The sequence below is a fragment of the Pleurodeles waltl genome, chromosome 12 (genome assembly GCF_031143425.1).
Source record: "Pleurodeles waltl isolate 20211129_DDA chromosome 12, aPleWal1.hap1.20221129, whole genome shotgun sequence".
NCBI classification, from domain to species: domain Eukaryota; kingdom Metazoa; phylum Chordata; class Amphibia; order Caudata; family Salamandridae; genus Pleurodeles; species Pleurodeles waltl.
In genome coordinates, this window is record NC_090451.1 from 355,509,369 (window position 1) to 355,528,997 (window position 19,629).

The 19,629-nt window shown below is 45.6% G+C and overlaps 1 protein-coding gene across 1 annotated transcript in view; it reads right to left on the reverse strand.

The window, feature by feature from the left end:
* The window catches only part of LOC138267129 (putative ATP-dependent RNA helicase TDRD12), a 924,858-nt gene that overhangs the window by 782,644 nt on the left and 122,585 nt on the right, over positions 1–19,629 (reverse strand). The window contains exon 5 of the mRNA XM_069215983.1: positions 8,008–8,127. Within this exon, the coding sequence (XP_069072084.1) occupies positions 8,008–8,127 (120 nt within the window). The remainder of the gene's footprint in view (positions 1–8,007; positions 8,128–19,629) is intronic.

The window sequence follows — 19,629 nt, forward strand, 5'->3', positions numbered from 1 at the left end:
TCCCTATGAGCAATGGGGTCCTGGCTAGCAGGGTCCCAGTGAGACAGTAAAAACACCCTGACATATACTCACAAACAGGCCCAAAGTGGGGGTAACAAGGCTCGAAAGAGGCTACCTTCCTCCACTCCTCCACACCCAACATCAACAACTAGTGCTTGTAAAAGGCGGGCCTGGTTTAATGTGGGTACCTAAGGTACTTACACCTTATAGTGTCACGTAGGCTCTCATTATCCTAATGAGACTACTAGATTTTTAGGCGGCAAGATCGTTCGCAGTGTGGGGGACTAAGTCTGACCCACGGTGAAGGACCCTTGTCACCCCAAATCCGGGTTATGATCCGGCTAACTAGCAGCGCATTATCTCTCCCGAAGGGAAGAGACAATTGGGCAGCCGAGTGCATGACATCTTAGTACTTCCCAGGGAAGTCGTGGTCACTCAGGTCACAACCGGTGCTCTCATACACAGTACGGTCTCATATAAAAATGACAAAGGCAGTTAAAATTTTAAAGATTGGTTTAATAAAACAACTGCATTTTATATAGTAAGGCGTGAGCTGCAATAACCAGAACGAAACAACATAGTAGGATTAAAATAGTAATGATGAGTGAAGCAGAAGAATAAGGCTATCATAGTGCAACTATATTAAGTTCTCTCTAAGTTATATTATGAGCAAGGGATGTGAAGCTCTAAGCCTGCCTTTCAGGTTCCCCCGGGAGGACATCAACCCTCATACCTGAGCAAAGGCCTGTAAGCCGCATCAGGATCTGCAACGGGGCAGTCAGCATCTAGTTGTAGGTTACTGGTCAGAATCTCCCTCTGACCTGTACTAGGACTAGAAAGTAATTTTATAACTAACACGCAGATGTTCTAAGAAAATGTCCCTACGTAAGGATGTGTATCGTCTACGAACACTTGAGACTAAACTTCTACCACGTGAACCGGCAATGTACCAGACTGTAGCCTTGACTGAAGCACAGGGTGAGCAAGAATGCAGTGTTTGAGAACACAGTGCTGAACTAAGCTAAACAGTGTGATAAAAAGAATAAAACAATACCGTAAAACTGGTTATTGTAAAATAACAGTGCGAGGAGGAATAACATGTATCTACGGCAAAGTGCACAGAGGCCTAATATGTTAACCTAACGTGCATAAAGCTATACTAAAAATGGCTACACTACAATAGCAGGTCCAGTTATCCCTTCTTAGTCAAACTTATGCAGAGTCTAGCATCTTCGGCTGTCTAGTGGTAGGTGCAGCAGAGAAGCTTAGGCTGAACTAGGATTCATGCAAAGCGCTTGCAATACCACTATAGTCACACAGTACTTCTACACAAAAGACAATACTCAGTGTTACCAAAAATAAAGGTACTTTATTTAGTGACACAAGACCAAAAATATTTTAGAGGCAATACTCCTTCTGGAGGTAAGTATTGTACATTAGTAATCAAAATCAGGAAAGTAAGCCATCATACAATAGAGTAAACAGTGAAAAACACAATAGGTTGCCTAGGGGCAACATAAACCATATACTAAAATAGTGGAATGCAAAGGTCAGATTTCCCCCTAGGCAAGTGTAGTATGTAGAGGGGCACTGAGAGTGTGAGAAAACACCAAAGGTAAGTAAAGTACCCCACCCCAGAGCCCAGGAAAACAGGAGTAAAGTACAGCAAGTTTCCTCAGAACACACTACAAGTCGTGATGAAGGATTATGCAAGAACCAAGCAAGACTGCAAGCAACCAACAATGAATTCCTGGATCTGAAGTCCTGTGGAGAGAGGAGACCAAGTCCAGAAGTCGAAGAGTACAGGAAGAACAGAAGCCCCTGCCCACCTGGAAGAAGGTGCAAAAGTGGATTCTCCGGTTGGAAGAAAAGGAAAGAAAGGCACCAAAGAAGATAGCTGCCGGTTCCTGCTTGGTGCAAGAGATGTCCCACGTCGAGTATTGGATCCGGGCTGTTTGCGTCGCTGGATTCTGCCAACAAGCCTTGGTTCACGCAAGAACACGTTTTGCGTCAGAGGAGCTCCCGGACCCAGGAGGGACCTGGGGTTCTCAATTCGGACTGAGGAGAAAGAGGGGGCTCTCAGCACTTCAGAGAGCCCTCAGAACACCAGGCAGAACCCACAGTAGTCCCAGGACACGGGGACAAAGGAGATGCAAAGTGCGGCTGTCGCAGCGCTACACAGAAGGGCCCCACGCTGCCGGAGAACAGCTCAGGGAGCTGTGCGTCGCAGGATGGAGTGCAGCTGTCCTGGGCTGGACTGCGCTATGCATGAAGAACTTTTGCAAGAAGTGCACAGAAGCCCACGGAGCTGCAGAAAACGCGATGCACAGGGGTACTGTCTAGCACAGGAGGGAAGCTTTTACCTGCACCAAATTTGGACAGTTGGACCTTTGTACAGTCAGGACCACTTCAGTCCATCACCTGTGTTCTAGGAATCACGCTCGTCAACAGGAGAGGAGTCCCAGAGTACCAGCTGTCGTTGCAGAGAACTGCCTGCTGAAGCAGGGAAGTGACTGTCACTCCACTGGAGATTCCTTCGGTTCTTCTGGTGCAGAATGAAGACAGGCAGTCCTCTGAGGGTACACACCTTGGAAACTGTTGCAGTTGCTGGCTGAAGCTGAAGGGCCAGGTCACAGTAGCCTTCCTTTATACTTTGTTGCAGTTACAGCGCTTCCTGGAGCAGTCTGCAGTTGATCCGACGGTCAAAAGCTGAAGCAGAGGAGTGCTGGTGGAGTCTTGCAAACCAAATCTGAGTAAACACCCAAAGGAGAGACCCTAAATTGGGGGATTTGCTACCTACCCGGGTATGCACCTTTCAGGAGGGGTCTCTGATGTCACATTTATGCACTGGCCACTCAGATGCTCCCAGAGGGTCCCCTCACCTTGGAATCCAAGATGGCTAATGCCAGGGACACTCTGGAGGAGCTCTGGGCACCACCCCTGGGGTGGTGATGGACACGCGAGTGGTCACTCCCCTTTCCTTTGTCCAGTTTAGCGCCAGAGCAGGGACTGGGGGTCTGTGAACCGGTGTAGACTGGATAGGCAAGCAGGGCACTGTTTGTGCCCTTCAAAGCATTTCCAGAGGCTCTGGGAGGCCGCCCTTCCCATGCCTGTAACACCTATTTCCAATGGGAGAGGGTTTAACACCCCTCTCAAAGGAAATGCATTGTTTTGCCTTCCTGGGATTGAGCTCCTCAATCCCCAGGAGGGCAGAAACCTTTCTGTGAGGTGGTAGCAGCTGTGGCTGCAGTGGAAACCTCAAGGAGCTGGTTTGGTAGTACTGGGGGTCCATGGTGGAGCCGCTAGGGTGCATGGGATTGGCCCTTAAATACCAGATTTGGATTGAGGTGTCAATTCATTGATCTTAGACACCTCACATGGCCATATTTGGAGTTACCATTGTGAAGCTACATATGTGTATTGACATATGTAGTGCATGCTTATAATGGTGTCCCCACACTCACGAAGTCCAGGGAATTGGCCCTGGACAACGTGGGAGCACCTTTGCTAGTGCAAGGATGCGCTCACACACAGTAACTTTGCACCTAGCCTTCAGTAGCTGAAGGTTAGACATAAGGGCGACTTATAAGTTATCTGGTGCAGTGAAAATAGTGTGTGCACTATTTCACTCTGGTTGCAGTGGCAGTCCTGAAGAAAGGTTTGTATGAGCTCCTTATGTGTGGCAAAAGAAATGCTGCAGCCCATAAGGATCTCCTGGAACCCCAATGTCCTGGGTACCTAGGTACCATATACTAGGGACTTACGGAGGGTCCAGTGTGCCAATCAGAATTGGAATATGGAGTCACTAAACTATTTGTGTACCAAATTTGTCACTAGAGTGCATAAGCACTGGAGTTCTGGTTAGCAGAACGCCAGTGACACCGTCAAGCATACTGACAACGGTATAGGCCACAAACTATGAACACTGGGGTCCTGACTAGCAGTATCCCAATGGGACAGTTAAAAACCCTGACAAACAGGCAGAACTTGGAGTTAACATGCCAAGAAAGATGGTACTTTCCTACAGCACTCACCATAACCCTCAAGTTGACAGTGATGTCTGCAGGCCGCCGGTTAACCAGGAATATCTGGAATTTTCTATATGCGTATTCTTGGGTAGTTCCCATGAGTCCATGAGGCTTCGACACTTCCTGCGGTCGGGCCGACCAGGCCCAGGATGGGCGCAGGTGCCCCGCAGGACTACCAAAGGTGTGTTTCGCCAGTGCCGAGGTGTCGATGCAAGATGGTTTGTGATAGAAAACAATACCGACGATTTTCGGTGATTTTTGTATTTTTCGGAATCGAATAACTGGAGCGAAGAGGAACACGTCCGAACCCGATGGCAGAAAGAAAACAATCTAAGATGGAGTCGATGCCCATGCGCAATAGAGCCAAAAGGGAGGAGTCACTCGGTCCCGTGACTCGAAAAGACTTCTTCGTAGAAAACAACTTGTAACACTCCAAGCCCAACACTAGATGGCAGGAACAGTGCACAGCATGCGTATCTGCAGCTACACATGCCACTGAATATATATATATATATATATATATATATAGTTGTAACTTAATGATATTGTCATTAACATACCCATTAAAACAATGGCCTTCGCTTCTCTTCTAATATTGTTTTCTTGTAAAACGTTCAGTTCTTTTCATATTTCTTCAAGTAATTTTCTTACCATTCAGCAGGATTAAAGAACTATATGCATATCTGCATTTTTATATACACATTTACTTGTCATTTACAATCTGCATCTATCAATTTATTGTTCTTTGATACTTTCCGCATACAGGGGTACTTAGATAACCACACATTGTCTCTGAAAAATGCAGGAACTGAAACTCCATTTATTGCTGGGCAAAGGCCAATAAGTATTTTTTTCTGGTCTTGTCTATTCTGATAATAGTTACTCTTTACACCTCTCTTCGATATTACTCTTTTTAGAATACGACTGCAGGACTGCACTTGAAAACTCTAAGCCAAGAGATTTTGAAGTCAAAACTATTTCTAGGGAGAGAAGAGAAGTAGCGTGACAGAAATGCTAATATTCTGACAAGGGTATTTGGGCTCAGAACAATAATCTCTTTTCAAGGATATTTGAGGACCAGAACACTACTCTCTTGTTACGAGTTGGTGTGTCCGTGAACACTAATCTATTAGACGAGCCATAGTAACACACACATGGACACTATGAGACTGCGCAGCTCAAACACTTCCCAACCTAAACCCAACAACATACAAACGCTTTTAGCTACCATAGACAGCGTCACCCACCTGAAGACTACTGAGAGAAAATGCACAACAAGAACTTAGATGCTTCCAGGTGAGGTAACTCGTTAAGTGTGCCACTTCAAGTGCAGCACGCTCTTAAGATTATGTTTCCTAGGTGACTAGAACATTTTAAAGGAAACAACTGCAACAACTAGAATGTGCACGCAGTGCATCCAGCGACTGCTGTCTTAAGATTGCTTCTATGGAAAAGTGAAGCCCACTTGGCAAGATTAAGCAAATGTGGTACAAAGACTTTAGCAGAGAATGGAGTCATGGCCACCGTTTAAGCACCATATAAAGGGTTTATTTTAAAAGCATATGATTTTCTGATCGACGGATATCTGGCTACTAAGATGTTCATACAGTCTCATTGTAAATTCACATATCCATATTTTATGACCACCGGAGCTACCCCCCTAAATTCAATGAGTGTACATTTGGGGTGGGGAATCTCTCCTTGTATTGTGGAAAGCAGTGTCTGTGTGCATGGTAATATATTTAAGGGTTTTGCAGCTAGGTGAAGTAGCTCTGAATATCACTGCTGTCTTGGCCATTCTGGGACTATTAAGGTCATTGTTGCATTGGAAGGTCTCAGTTGGATTAGCACTGCTGGTATTGGGGGAAATCGGAGGAAAAAGCATAAAAAGGTCTTCCTGATAACCCAAAAGTATATTGCCAAAGTAATTTGATTCTCATGCCCTCAAAGTGTAATTTGGTCAATCTGCATTTGTTCCTGTTGCAAAGGTAGCTGGGAAACTCCAGCCCTCAAGGATTACTAGTAAGTCTTCCAACAACTGATTTCCTTGAGAACACCTGCTTATTAGGTCAGCTTGACAGTTCTACAATTATGGTAGGTGAAGGGCTTAGAATGTAAACCTTCACTTTAATAACCAATGTCAAATCAAATCTGATTCCTGTGACACTAATCTGAAGCTGGTGCCCTCCCTTGTCGTTTGATGCAAGGCATCATCCTTGTATTGTAAGTTTGCACTTTAATTCTGGGCATCTTCAATGATTGTAATAAGGCTCTGACGGTTAAATATATTTTTCAGTTATAGAACATTTATGTGGCAGAGATGTTTTTCTAACCATAGACCTTGAATGGTTACATCTCGAAAATGAGCTCACTAATCTGTTAGAAAGGAATCGGTGACAAACATTTGGCTCGGTAAAGCTTGTTGGACGAAGATTCTTCATAGGACATCGTTTGTACCAATGCCATTTCTGTGAATGTCTTCCTTGAACAGAGACTCAGTTTGTCCTTCAAACTGTACTTCCATTGAGACCCCTGATGATCTAGGCACTGCTATAGAAGTCATGTGAACCCGTGTAGATAATGTGAGCTGCTGGGAAGGATGAGAGTAACAACTGGTGGCATTAAGGTAAAATGGTACATACTCTCTCTCCTCCAAAGGACACATTTCTTCCTATTGGGTGTTTACTGCTGCTCCTAGATAATCAAGCATCTGTTCTGGAGAATGTTGATTTTTCAAAGTGGATATGTAGACGATGTAACAGGCTGTTGTGTTAAGTCCAACTGTGTATGATGTGCAGACTGTGCTTTAATTAGTCATCCAAGGGTAAATGTAGATCTTTAGCCTTTTGAGCTAAGCTGCTATTCCTGCCATGCATTTGAACAACATTCTCAGAGCCGATTTCAGCTCAGAGGGTCCAACTTTGTTTTAAGGTAGGTCTTGCTGAGTATGAATCAGAGGAATTTAGTGTGTCTTTGCTAGTGAAATGTGGAACTAGGTAGGCATCCTGTAAATCCACATACAGTCTCTCTTAATGAGAATACATTTGATGAAAGGCCTGCATCATGAACCTCTCTCTAAATCCATTGGTTTGCCCATTTTGGATCTAAAATAGGTCTGAACTCTTGCTTGGGACCCTTTTAGGGAACCCAAAAAAAAATCTGAAATAGATGTCTTTTTCTCCTCATCTTGAGGAAGTAAGAATTATATTGCACTTTTGAGAGATTGTACTTACTGATTCAAAAATTTTATTTTTGTACTGGTTTTGGAAGTACTGGGGGAGTTGGTGCTTTGAATTTGAGAGTATAGCTAGACTAGTAGACTTGTAGGACCCATTTGAGGTAGTGATAGTATGCAAGTTTATGAACAGTTTCAAAAGACAGAAATTTGGACAGAATCTACAATAAGCACCACCTACTGATTTTCAGCTACCCCTTATCTACTCAACATCTTCAAATCCATCAGTCTCAACACATTTACTCATCTGAATCGCTACCTTGGAGTATTGCATGTATGCACAATGTTATACAATAATAGTGTGATATATTTATGAATGTCATTCCTAACACTTCTCCTTTCACACAAGTCCTAATACAGCACAAGTTTTCAATGGTCCTACCATCTGGATGTATACATGCATTGAAAACTGTACTAAGTGTATTACACTTGGAATTAAAATGCATTATATCTTTATCCCTCAAATATACTTGTTTAAATTCTTATGCTTATATTCAAGGGGCTTACAGTTTGTAGTCCTCAGTTTAGCAGCTAATCTTTAGTCGATGCTTCATCAGTTTAAATATGGTTTGTAGAATGTCATTTAGAACCAGGGATCTGTGGGCTGTTGATTCGTGTCATTTCTGCTCAAGGAACTAACCAACATTGAAGGCATTCGATATACTTTGACAACATTTTTCTCTTTTATGGCAACACTATTATTAATACACTCAACGCAATTCAACAAAAAATTGTTGTTCTTACCCAAGTTCCGCTGTGTCATTGGTTAAGTCAATATTAAGTGTCATTGGCTGTAAATCGTGGAGCTGAAACTGTTTTGCTCTGTATGGGAGTTGCCAACATGACTCCACTGCTGCACGAATGCTGTGAAGTACAGAAACAAAATTAGTTATTAGGCAATTGGTTAATTAAGCTGAATCAGAATTACACTTTAAGATTACATTTTTGAACAACTTAGAAGATGTATACTCCCCCCTATACTGCAGAGGACGGGACATTCACATCCTTTGCACTTCCTCCACAGTACAAAGACTGAAGGCCTTATCCTTTTGTGGTGGCTGAGGAAATCACCAGTGCTTGCACTGGATGCTTCCTTGATTTCTTTCATCTGCTGGGGCCAAATGCACAGAGAACCACATTAAGGTCCCATTTTTAAGGGGAATACTGTCCCTTTACAATGGTTGCCGCTCTAGGAAGTATTCTGATCTGGGATCGTAACCAGGATGCTAGATTCTTTGGCAAAGGGCTAGGGCTTGTTTTTCTTTGGGTGGGGGGGGGGGGGGGGGAGGTGGGGGGGTTGTGGAGAGGGACAGAGGTGGTTCACACCTCCCAACACAGGGACAAATCACTGCCACTCTTCCCTCCATCAAACTGGGTGCAAACAATTTATGAGCATCTTGGGGGGAAAACGAACTGCAACAGTTGGTTGCACTTTTATTCAGTCAAAGCAGATAGATGTGGATTCGTTGTTTGCACTTTCAGAACCAGCTTGGATTGGCTTTCGCTCTCAGTGCCCTTTTAAGACACAGCTGGGTAGTCTCCAGCCTGCAGTATCCACATCAGATGCACAAAGAGGTGTGAGCTTGCTGCACCTAGCTGTCAGCCACACTGAAGGGATGAGGGAAAGAAAGGGTGGTCTCACTCTTCCTGGGGGAAATTAATGCCCATTTTCCTAGCCCTGGGGAGATAGATCAGCCCTCCAAGGAAGGGAAAATGGTGGGGGCTCATTTTGGATTTTGATTGTCTATGTAGCTGCCCTTTACCATTTCTCCAGATCCCCTCCCAGTGAACAAAGTGTGTTCTAATTCAGGTGCCCTGCAAATTCTACTTATAAATTTTAATCCCATTTTGAAAGCACTTGCGTTAAAAGCAACTGGGGTTTGTTGTCCGACCACAATCCTAATTTGTACAATTTTCTTTGTTACATCTGTGCTGCTAATGTAACTATTCCATTTAGTCTTCCTGAGTGGTTTGTTGCAAGCTGAAATATGTTTTTTTTCTCTTTTCCTCTAGGTTTTTATGTCTGACTGCAGGGACCGCATGTTTGGCATTCTCAGTACACAAACATTTCTACGAGTACCTCTAGCCTATCTAGCACACAAACTCTGACAACAGTTTCAGACAGTAAACGGACATGGTGTTTTGTCAGATAACAGCTGCTCAGGCCCTAAAAACAAATAATGGACGAGAGTTCTGACATCTGTTTTAATGAGACTGCACATGAGGGAGAGGATCATACAGCACAGCATGGTAGTTGTGATGTCCATTCACAAGCTTAACTTGTGCTGCAGAAATACCATGCCAGTGCAGCACAATTTTGAGTGCAAGCATGTGCAACGCAGAGTACAGCAAGATTGTTTATTTGACATCCTCTGAGTGATTTCCAGTCTCTAAATGTGTTTTTTTTTCTGGAGATGCTTAAAGTCAATACTGCAAATTTTTGAAGACTTACAAAGTTTTGTGCGTGCTGAACAACTTAAGGAAACTATGCAGCAAACAAATCTCTGTGCAGGCTTTTGAGGGCGCATGAATGCACTCTGGTTCATTCTAGGGCACACTAGTAGGCTTCTTCTCCTTGAGTCAAAAAAAATAACTAGGTTTTACATTGCACACACCATCAATACAATCTTACCAGTTTTCTCTGACAGTCTGGCCAACACCCAGTTTCCCTATCTGTCATGAGCAGAACTGAGATTCTACATTTCAATGGAAACTGTTTCACTGCCACAGAACCATCTAGACCAGGACAGATGTTTCAAAATGTGGTGTTACAATATATTTGTAGTTCACAAAAATATTGCAATCAAATCTTTGCTAAAGCTCAGTATGGCAACAAGATTTAAATGCGGAGTTCCACTGGTTATGCATACAGCCTGAGAATACATATGTTCTACTTAGCTTCAACTAAGCGGGAATAAGGCTAAAGAAGACAAAGAAAGCAGCACTCTTAGTCTGAGTAATGAATTTGTTAAGGCACTTCCCAGGTCTCAATCGAAAGTATACAAAAAATATTAGCATGAGCATTTAACTTGAATGCAGCAAAACACGTGCAGATACTAAAATAATCACAGCAGTTGAATGATGAGCAGAAAAAGTGCAATATAGCAACATGAATATGAATATGTATGCAGGAAATTATATATATATATATATATATATAGATTGATGCATGCATGCACACAGCACAGCTAGATAATTAAGAATTACAATGCATTACCATGGGGATCAAATCCAACATCATCCTTGTCCCTGCCAATGTCAAGCTGTCTGACCCTGGACAGCTGAGGCAGGAGAAATTTTCCCCAATGGGATTCTGATTTTCTGAGCAATGTGTCCACCCTCAGAAATGAGTTCCTTCTGCCTCAGCACCAAGTTTCCCCACCTTATATGCCTTGAACAAACGCAAGAGGAAGATTCTCGTAACCTTCCCCCTCCCTTTGAGAAAGTTTTTAAGTTCAAGCGCTGGCTGTACTGTGTCAGTTTTGAAAACACATAAAATGGTTGGCCAGATCCCAATGTCCATATCCAAGACAAAGCTGTACCCTTCTCGGCTATAAACACTCATTCTTGTACACTCCTAGTGTTGCATCCCCCATATTATGTTACCTTCTCTGGTGAGAAATGAGAAAACACATTCAATGTAGAGAACAAGCTGTGCATGGAAAAATACCAGCCCCCAAAGTAACTGTATTTGAAGCTAAGCACAAAATGGAGTCCGTGGTCAAGATGGAATCAGTGGTTAAATACAGATAGCTTTACACTCCATCCTTTGACCATTGAATCTCATAACATACTTGTCTTAAAGTAACCCTTTTTGGTTTAAACATTGTAAGCAGATTAGGTATGCATTGTACACAAATCACTAAGAATATTTGGGCAGCAACCCTACAGCACCTTGGAGATCTAATTGGGCGGGCACCCTGTGGACCATGGTAGCATGTTTGCTGGGGAACTTCCCTAGACCCGCCAAGGGCAAGGTGGGTACAAGGTTCCTGGACTTGGCCCTGGCCTTAGTTAACCGTAAAATTGCGATGGCATGCAAATCCAGTACTGGGATCACAGTAGAAGCATGGGCAAAGGAGGTCACAGTCTGGGCTGGCGCATAGGGACAGATCCTGAGCTGAGAGAATGTACAGGGCACTAGACACCAACCTATGTCCGAGCTATGGCAGGAGGTGTTGACCAGATGGGAAACCTCATCAACACTCAGATCGCAAGGGGAACGGGACAGCATGAGTGAAGGGAGTGCAGCGAACAAGTCAGATCAGGGTGGAACATAGATAGGATAATTGCAGGCCAAGAGGTACGAAGGGGGCAATAGACCATAGCCTAGAGTACCATTTTTTCTGCATTAAAGAAAGCATGCAGTTGGCAGAACAAAAGCGCCTACTCATCTACCAAGAAGAGAACAGCCAACAGAATCAGTGTCTGAGGTCACATGTTAAGGCCTCCCTATCAGGAGAAAAAGAGAGAGGAAATTAAAAATGGCACTCAAACTACATACTGTGATGAGAAACACATTTATCAGGATTGCGATAGGCTTCTATATTTGTGAGATTGGACTATATGATTGAACTTGAATTCTAGGCCAAGCCAGGTAGGACTTACAAGACAAAATATTACAGAAATCACAAAATGCTAATTGAAAATTTCAAGAGGGCCCAGCAGGGCCATCTCAGTGACTGACAGTTGGTTAGGTTCAGGTAACTATGTCTGGAATCATGCAGGCAAGCCCCGGGATAAGTTGAAGAAACTGCTGCATGGTAATTCAGATTCAGGGCTTTATCAATGCATTAACACGAGTCTCCGGCACATCAAGTCAAGTTAGATAAAGTGCAAAAGATGGCTAAGCCTGGGTTCCATATCCTCATCCACTGCAAATTACAAATACTTTAGTGCGCCAGTTTGACAAAGCAGGTGAAACAGGGTTGATTATTAAAGATTAAGTACATTTAAGGTTTATAGTACAAATGTACTGTTAAGTAGGTGTCAGACCCTTGTGTATGGGGCACAGGTCAGAGAGGAGATACTTGACCACATCAGTAGTGGTACATTTATGGCTTATAGTACAAACTTCCTGTTACGTAGGTGTCACACCCTTATTTATGGATCATAGAGCAGAGGCGGGTTACTAGACCAAATCAGTGGTGGTTGGGTTATTTACCCCTAGTGTCCTGGAGCATATTCTTCTCGAGTTCTACATACTAGACAAAGAACAACCCGCACTTGACCATCAGAGTATTGGAGGTAATCAGTTGACAGCTTTACAAGGAGGTAAGTAATAGGGGGTGAGGGGTCTGGGGGGCGGGGGGAATCAGAACTTAATCAACAAACAGATAATAGTTCATTGTTCAGCCCAGTGCTTAACTTAAGAAATGAGTAGTACTTTGCAAGAGCAAAGCAAAGTACCATATAGACCATTATTGGATTCAAATCTTGCAGGTACCCACCTGGCATCCCGTTACCTCTACTACTGTCTTGCCAGTTCTTTGGTTCCCACACCCCAATCAGCGGTAATTAATGGGTATAAAAGGTAACCAGATTTTAGACAACAAAAGGCATGGTGCAGGGTCACTAAGCAATTATTAGGTTTCAGTACCACGTAGCTCAGTTTGAATAATCTAGGAAAAAAATAATTCAAGTTTGTAATGTTACATCTTTAATGGAAGGCTGGACTTACAGTTCAAGATACAGCTCAGCCCACCATTTGAAGGCCCTGTGTAGCCTACTAGCAGGAGACAGCTTTTGCCTTTTCTGTCAGTGTGTTACTTAAGTTCATGCCAGCAGCAGCACAGAGGCTCCACAAAATGGGGCAGCTGCTCTGCAACAGCAATGAACAGGCTCTTTGAGGATATGTCAGACATGTGCAGTCACAGCACCTGTCCTCTGGAAATACTACAGGGCTACTGGAGAGTTGGTATAGGCTTCTAGCCGGTTCTACGTTTACCAGGGGGTTTTCTCTGCTGCACTACCCTAAAGGCTTGGCAATCTTTAAGCCACTTTGATTCTCCATTTTAGTAATATCTCTTACATGTTTTAAGACTGACATCGTTTTTAGCAGCATTATTTTACATGTCTATGTGTGCACAATATTAATCTGAAAATACGCTGTACATATTGCTTGCTTTCAGTAAGCCTTTCACGCCATGTAATCTGTGTACACTGTTCAAGGCTAGAAATACAGAACAAGAAATCCTAGTTTGTGTTGTACATTAAGGGACATCTCCTGAAACCTAGTATAAGAAAGTGGCACTTGTCTCCCCCACCCCCCCCCCCCTCCCTGCCCGCCCCTCCCCCCACTTGCAGGTAATTAACTGCTGGCTGACCGGATTCCAAGAACCCCCCGTTTCCATAGGAGCCCACGTTAACTTGGTTCCTCTCTGACCAATGCGCTCGACCGGCCCAGTGTTGCTGGTGGTGGGTGGGGTTAACTTGAACCCCCAAAGACCGGCTACCTAAAACCCAGATATAAGAACTGCAAGTTGAATACTTACCTGTAAAACTGTGCCATCTTTTCTTCCCCCGGGAACTGTTGAAAAGTGCAGTGTCCACGTTTAAAATAGCTGTTTGTCATTTAAAAGAAAACTGTATACATTGTTGATTCCATTTAAAGTCCTGATTAAATCTATGCAAAGCACCTTTCATTTTATGTACTTACCTGCAAAGTAAATCTTGTGGTTCTAGAAATAAAATAACAAAAAAAATGTCATTATAAAACCCTAGTGATCTGGAGTGAAGTCATTGAGTGTGTGTTTCTTCTAATTGCGTGTGTGTGTGTACAATAAATGCTTAACACTACCCTCTGATAAGCCTAACTGCTCCACACACTACCACAAATAGAGCATTAGTATTATCTATTTTTGCCTCTAGCCAGCCTCTGGGGAACCCCTGGACTCTGTGCACACTACATCTCTTTGATATATTATATACAGAGCCAGCTTCCTACACCTAGACATAACATATCAAAGATGCACCTCTAACAGTGTGGTATTGATTATATAAACAGTGCACTGCCCTACAGTGGTCAGAGGAACACTCTGGCTGGGACTGTCCTGGAATGGATCCTGTGTTTGCTATACAGCTCTGCTGACCTTTCATCTTGCAGAGAAAGACTGCCACTTCACCCTGGACCAGCTACCCGGCTCAGCTATCCAGTTATTGGGGGGCTTAGGCTCTCCTATGAGAGCATAGCGAGTGTACACTCTGCCGATCCCGGCATGCAGGTGGTGATAAGCAGAAATATATAGACATTGTCATGGTTGCATTATTTATTCTGTTCACCATGTTGGTAATGCTGGTAACAATGCTTTATTTCATCTGATAATAATCACAGCTCATTCTCTCTATACAGTAATAGAATTATTTGTATAAACGTTTGTCATTTTGTATTTGTATCTCTCATGTCTCTACCCTGGGCATGCATAAGTAAAAGACGAAAGGCTAAGATCTGTTTCCAAGACTTCCGTGAGAGACGGAATGGTCATGTTTGAGGTTGCCAAAATCATCTATTACCCTGGGAAGATTAGGGGTTCAGGTGAGGCACTGTGAGCTAGCGAGGAATTGGGTCAACATTTCCTTTGTTGCGTAGGCTCTCATTCTAATGAGACTACTGGATTTGAACAGTAGAATCGCCTGAATCTAACCCACTATAGGTGCCACCTGTCAGCCTAATCTGGGTTTTGCTCCGGGTAACAAGCAGTGCCTCATCTCCACCCAAGAGCAGGGATGATTGGGCAGCCGAGCGCATGACACAATTGACACCTCAGGGAAATCGTGGTCACTCAGATCACATCTGTTTCTCTCAGTTACATTAGTCTCACATATACAAGGAAAATCAGAGTCAGTATATGTTTCAATAGGATTTTAATGAAGCAACTGCATCTTTGATAATAAAGCATGTACTGCAATAACCAGGACGATGAAGCATGACAGGATTAAAATTGTGACAAGGAGAGTGAAGCATAAAAATAAAGCTACCATATTGTCACTAGAATCATTAAAATAATTCCTACCTAGGCTATGTTAAAGCACAGCATGTTAAGCTCTAGTTCTGACCTTCAGGTTCCCCTGGGAAGACATCCCTCATACCTGAGCAAGAAGCCCGACGTCTGCATAAGCAGCTGTATCAAAGCGTTCAGCAATCAGCATACAGTCGTGGTCATCGGGCTGGAATATCCCTCCAACGTTTATGGGACAAAGAAGTGTTTTTATAATAAAACAGCTGATGTTCTGAGAAAATGTCCCTATGTAAGGAAGTGTACATTTCTATGAATACCAGAGACAAAGCATTACCACGTTTTCCGGCAACCTATCTTACTGCAGCCTTGAGTGAAAGAAATGTCTTGTTTAAGAATGCAGTGCTGGCCTAGGCAAAGAACAACTAGACAGAGCAAAATAAAACAAGACTGCAAATGTGGCTATTGTTAAAATAATAAACAAAGGGGAATAAATATATCTTGGTTAAGGTGCACAGCGGCAGGCCTAGTGTGCTAAAATGACATGCATAGAGCTATAACTAAAATGGCTACGCAACACCCTTCCCTTGCCGGTTCAAAGGTGGTTTGAAGCCTAATTATGTATAAAAGCTACTAAAATTCAACCTAAGATATATATAAAAATGTCAATAATGACAAACTAAAAGACACTTGAGCATGAATAAAAGGACAATTGAAAAAAGGTTAACTTGTGGCGTAAAAAAGGCTGAATTTCAAGAGTCAGAGCCATCTTGGAAGTTGGCAATCAAATCCAGGATAACTGAAGACAGAAAATCTTCCACTTCAATAGTTGGTAAAGTAAGAAACTCATGACCAAGAAGAACCAAGAAGCATTTGTGTTCATAAGCCTGAACATCAGCTAAGGCAGCAGCAGTCCGTGGTCTGTCCAATAATAAGTTCAGAGCTGCATCCTCAGTGAAGGGCAACTCATAAGCAGCTTCCCGTAGAAAATGCACCCTCAATGCACATTTCTGGTAATGAGCCCTCAGCCAGAACATCAACAGATCAGCGTCCAATAAAAGAAAGCACTGCGTAGAAAGACAAACTTTCAGTGCATGTTCGAATGAGTACCAGAGGGACCCAAACACAGGCTGCACACAATGCAAAACCGGTCTGAATGACCAGTCACACTCCAATTGCTCCAGGAGTAATGCTCCGAAGTACTGCATCATGATTTCACGACACAGCTGCGCTGGTGGGAGCGCTTTCATTCCTCCTTGTTGCGGCGGGACAGCCATTGCGCAGAAAAAGTAGCAATAGCAAGATGCCACCTATTATAGTCAAAGTTATCGGAAACCCCCCAAAAATACTGGAGAATATTGAGTGGATGGCTGATGGTATTAAACCGAATATAGAGGAGAAGGTGTGAACAAAAACAGAAATAGCCTTAAAGAAATTTGTGGTTCCAGTAGTTCTGGATGTATTAAATATTCGTCCCACGAGCTCACTAAAGTGTCTTGGAAAGTTAGTACTTAAAAGGAACTCTATCTCTGCTGATGATCTTGCCATCTGAAGTGCGTAGGTCTTGCGTGCAGATGTGAGCGCCACATGTTTTTGGAACAATAAAGCCTCGAGTCTGCTCAACTTGTCAAAATTCACATTGAAAGTAGCAATGTGGGGCTAAATCTCAGCTACTTCACTCTGTCTTGTTGGCGGAAAAAGTACGCAGGAGCCCGCCTTCTACATCCCCCCCGGACACCACCCAGAGACAGTCACCAGCCACAGCTCCAAAGGGAGGAAAGGGCCACAGGCCGACGACTAAGGAGGGCAAGGGCAGCAAGTTGGAGAGGTCAGGCAGCAGGCCTGCTGCCCAGGAGGAGCCCACAACCCCCATAGCCGCTGCCCCGGGAGGAACCGGCACAGCTGCCCCGGGAGAGCCCACCAGCCCCATAGCCGCTGCCCAGGGAGGACCCAGCCCAGCTGGCCAGGAGGGCCCCACCACCCACAGCCCAGGTGGGCAGTGAAGGAGCACCATCCCCGCTGCCCAGGAGGGCACCACCAGGCATTTAGCAGTTGGCCATAGACCGTCCGCCGTCTCAAGAACCGCTGAACTGGGCCCTTCAAGGCAAGAACCGCTGAACTGGGCCCCGCCGTCTCAAGAACCGCTGAACTGGGCCCTTCAAGGCAAGAACCGCTGAACTGGGCCCCGCCGTCTCAAGAACCGCTGAACTGGGCCCTTCAAGGCAAGAACCGCTGAACTGGGCCCCGCCGTCTCAAGAACCGCTGAACTGGGCCCTTCAAGGCAAGAACCGCTGAACTGGGCCCTTCAAGGCAAGAACCGCTGAACTGGGCCCCGCCGTCTCAAGAACCGCTGAACTGGGCCCTTCAAGGCAAGAACCGCTGAACTGGGCCCTTCAAGGCAAGAACCGCTGAACTGGGCCCTTCAAGGCAAGAACCGCTGAACTGGGCCCTTCAAGGCAAGAACCGCTGAACTGGGCCCTTCAAGGCAAGAACCGCTGAACTGGGCCCTTCAAGGCAAGAACCGCTGAACTGGGCCCTTCAAGGCAAGAACCGCTGAACTGGGCCCCGCCGTCTCAAGAACCGCTGAACTGGGCCCTTCAAGGCAAGAACCGCTGAACTGGGCCCTTCAAGGCAAGAACCGCTGAACTGGGCCCCGCCGTCTCAAGAACCGCTGAACTGGGCCCTTCAAGGCAAGAACCGCTGAACTGGGCCCTTCAAGGCAAGAACCGCTGAACTGGGCCCCGCCGTCTCAAGAACCGCTGAACTGGGCCCTTCAAGGCAAGAACCGCTGAACTGGGCCCTTCAAGGCAAGAACCGCTGAACTGGGCCCCGCCGTCTCAAGAACCGCTTAACTGGGCCCCGCCGTCTCAGGAACCGCTGAACTGGGCCCTTCAAGGCAAGAACCGCTGAACTGGGCCCTTCAAGGCAAGAACCGCTGGCCCTTTGGCAGACGTGGCAGGGCAGGATCTATCTCGGGCAGGGCTGTAGGATGTCCTCTGGCCAACTTGCCTCCTCCAGTGGCAGTGGGGTCTGTTATGGACTGTTTGGACTGTGGCTTTGCTCTCCCCAGGATGGCCCAGTGGGCAGGCCACCCACTGTATGGACTGTTTGGACTGTGGCTTTGCTCTCCCCAGGATGGCCCAGTGGGCAGGCCACCCACTGTATGGACTGTGGCTTTGCTCTCCCCAGGATGGCCCAGTGGGCAGGCCACCCACTGTATGGACTGTATGGACTGTGGCTTTGCTCTCCCCAGGATGGCCCAGTGGGCAGGCCACCCACTGTATGGACTGTTTGGACTGTGGCTTTGCTCTCCCCAGGATGGCCCAGTGGGCAGGCCACCCACTGTATGGACTGTTTGGACTGTGGCTTTGCTCTCCCCAGGATGGCCCAGTGGGCAGGCCACCCACTGTATGGACTGTGGCTTTGCTCTCCCCAGGATGGCCCAGTGGGCAGGCCACCCACTGTATGGACTGTATGGACTGTGGCTTTGCTCTCCCCAGGATGGCCCAGTGGGCAGGCCACCCACTGTATGGACTGTTTGGACTGTGGCTTTGCTCTCCCCAGGATGGGCCAGTGGTCATGGAGTCCCCTCGTGGATCTGGCGTCGTGTACTCAAGTGGCTGAGGTGCCCCCCCTTCCCTTCCCCTGAGGTGCCTGTCCTATTTTCTTTCTGATGCCCCTGCAGTGTTCTCTCCGTGGAGTTCTTGTCGTGGGACTGGGCCTTGCCCCTTTGCACAGGACCCCTGTGATCCACGGACAGTGGTTGGACTACATTTAGTAGCTGTATATATTTTGTACATAGTTTATTTTTGGGGATTAATGGCGTACATATTTCAATATATCTGCCCGTTTATGATCTCTTCTTTTGGTCTTTGCATTATTTCGGAGGGGGGTGGTTTGTGGGTTGTGACAGTGATCTGTGGGAATGCATTGATGTGTGTGTTGTAGTGGGTGTGGGTGGGTGGGTGTGTGCCGGTAATCTTTTCCCTCCCCTGTGTCGTAGGTGCAGTACTCACCGATGTCTTCCGCGCCGCCGGGCGTGCTCCTGGTATATGAGGAGGAATAGGAGTGCGGGGATGACCTGTAACTCTGGCTCCATACTGCCGGAATCTCGCGTGGAGTGCGTAGAGGTGAGCGTTTTCCCGTTCGTAGTCTGTTTCCGCCGTGTTCTTATCGGCGGTGCTCCCGCCCCGGAAAAGGTGGCAGATTGGTGGGTCGTAATAGGGTGGGCGGTACTTTGTCTGCCGCCGGGCTGTTGGCGGGAACCGCCGCGCTGTTTGTTTGTACCGCTGTGGCGGTCGGAGTGTTAAGTTGGCGGGCTGTGTTGGCGGTTCCCGCCAGGGTCAGAATGCCATTTTTAATACCGCCGGTCTGTTCGCGGTCCGACCGCCGCCTCTCCGCCGACCGCCAA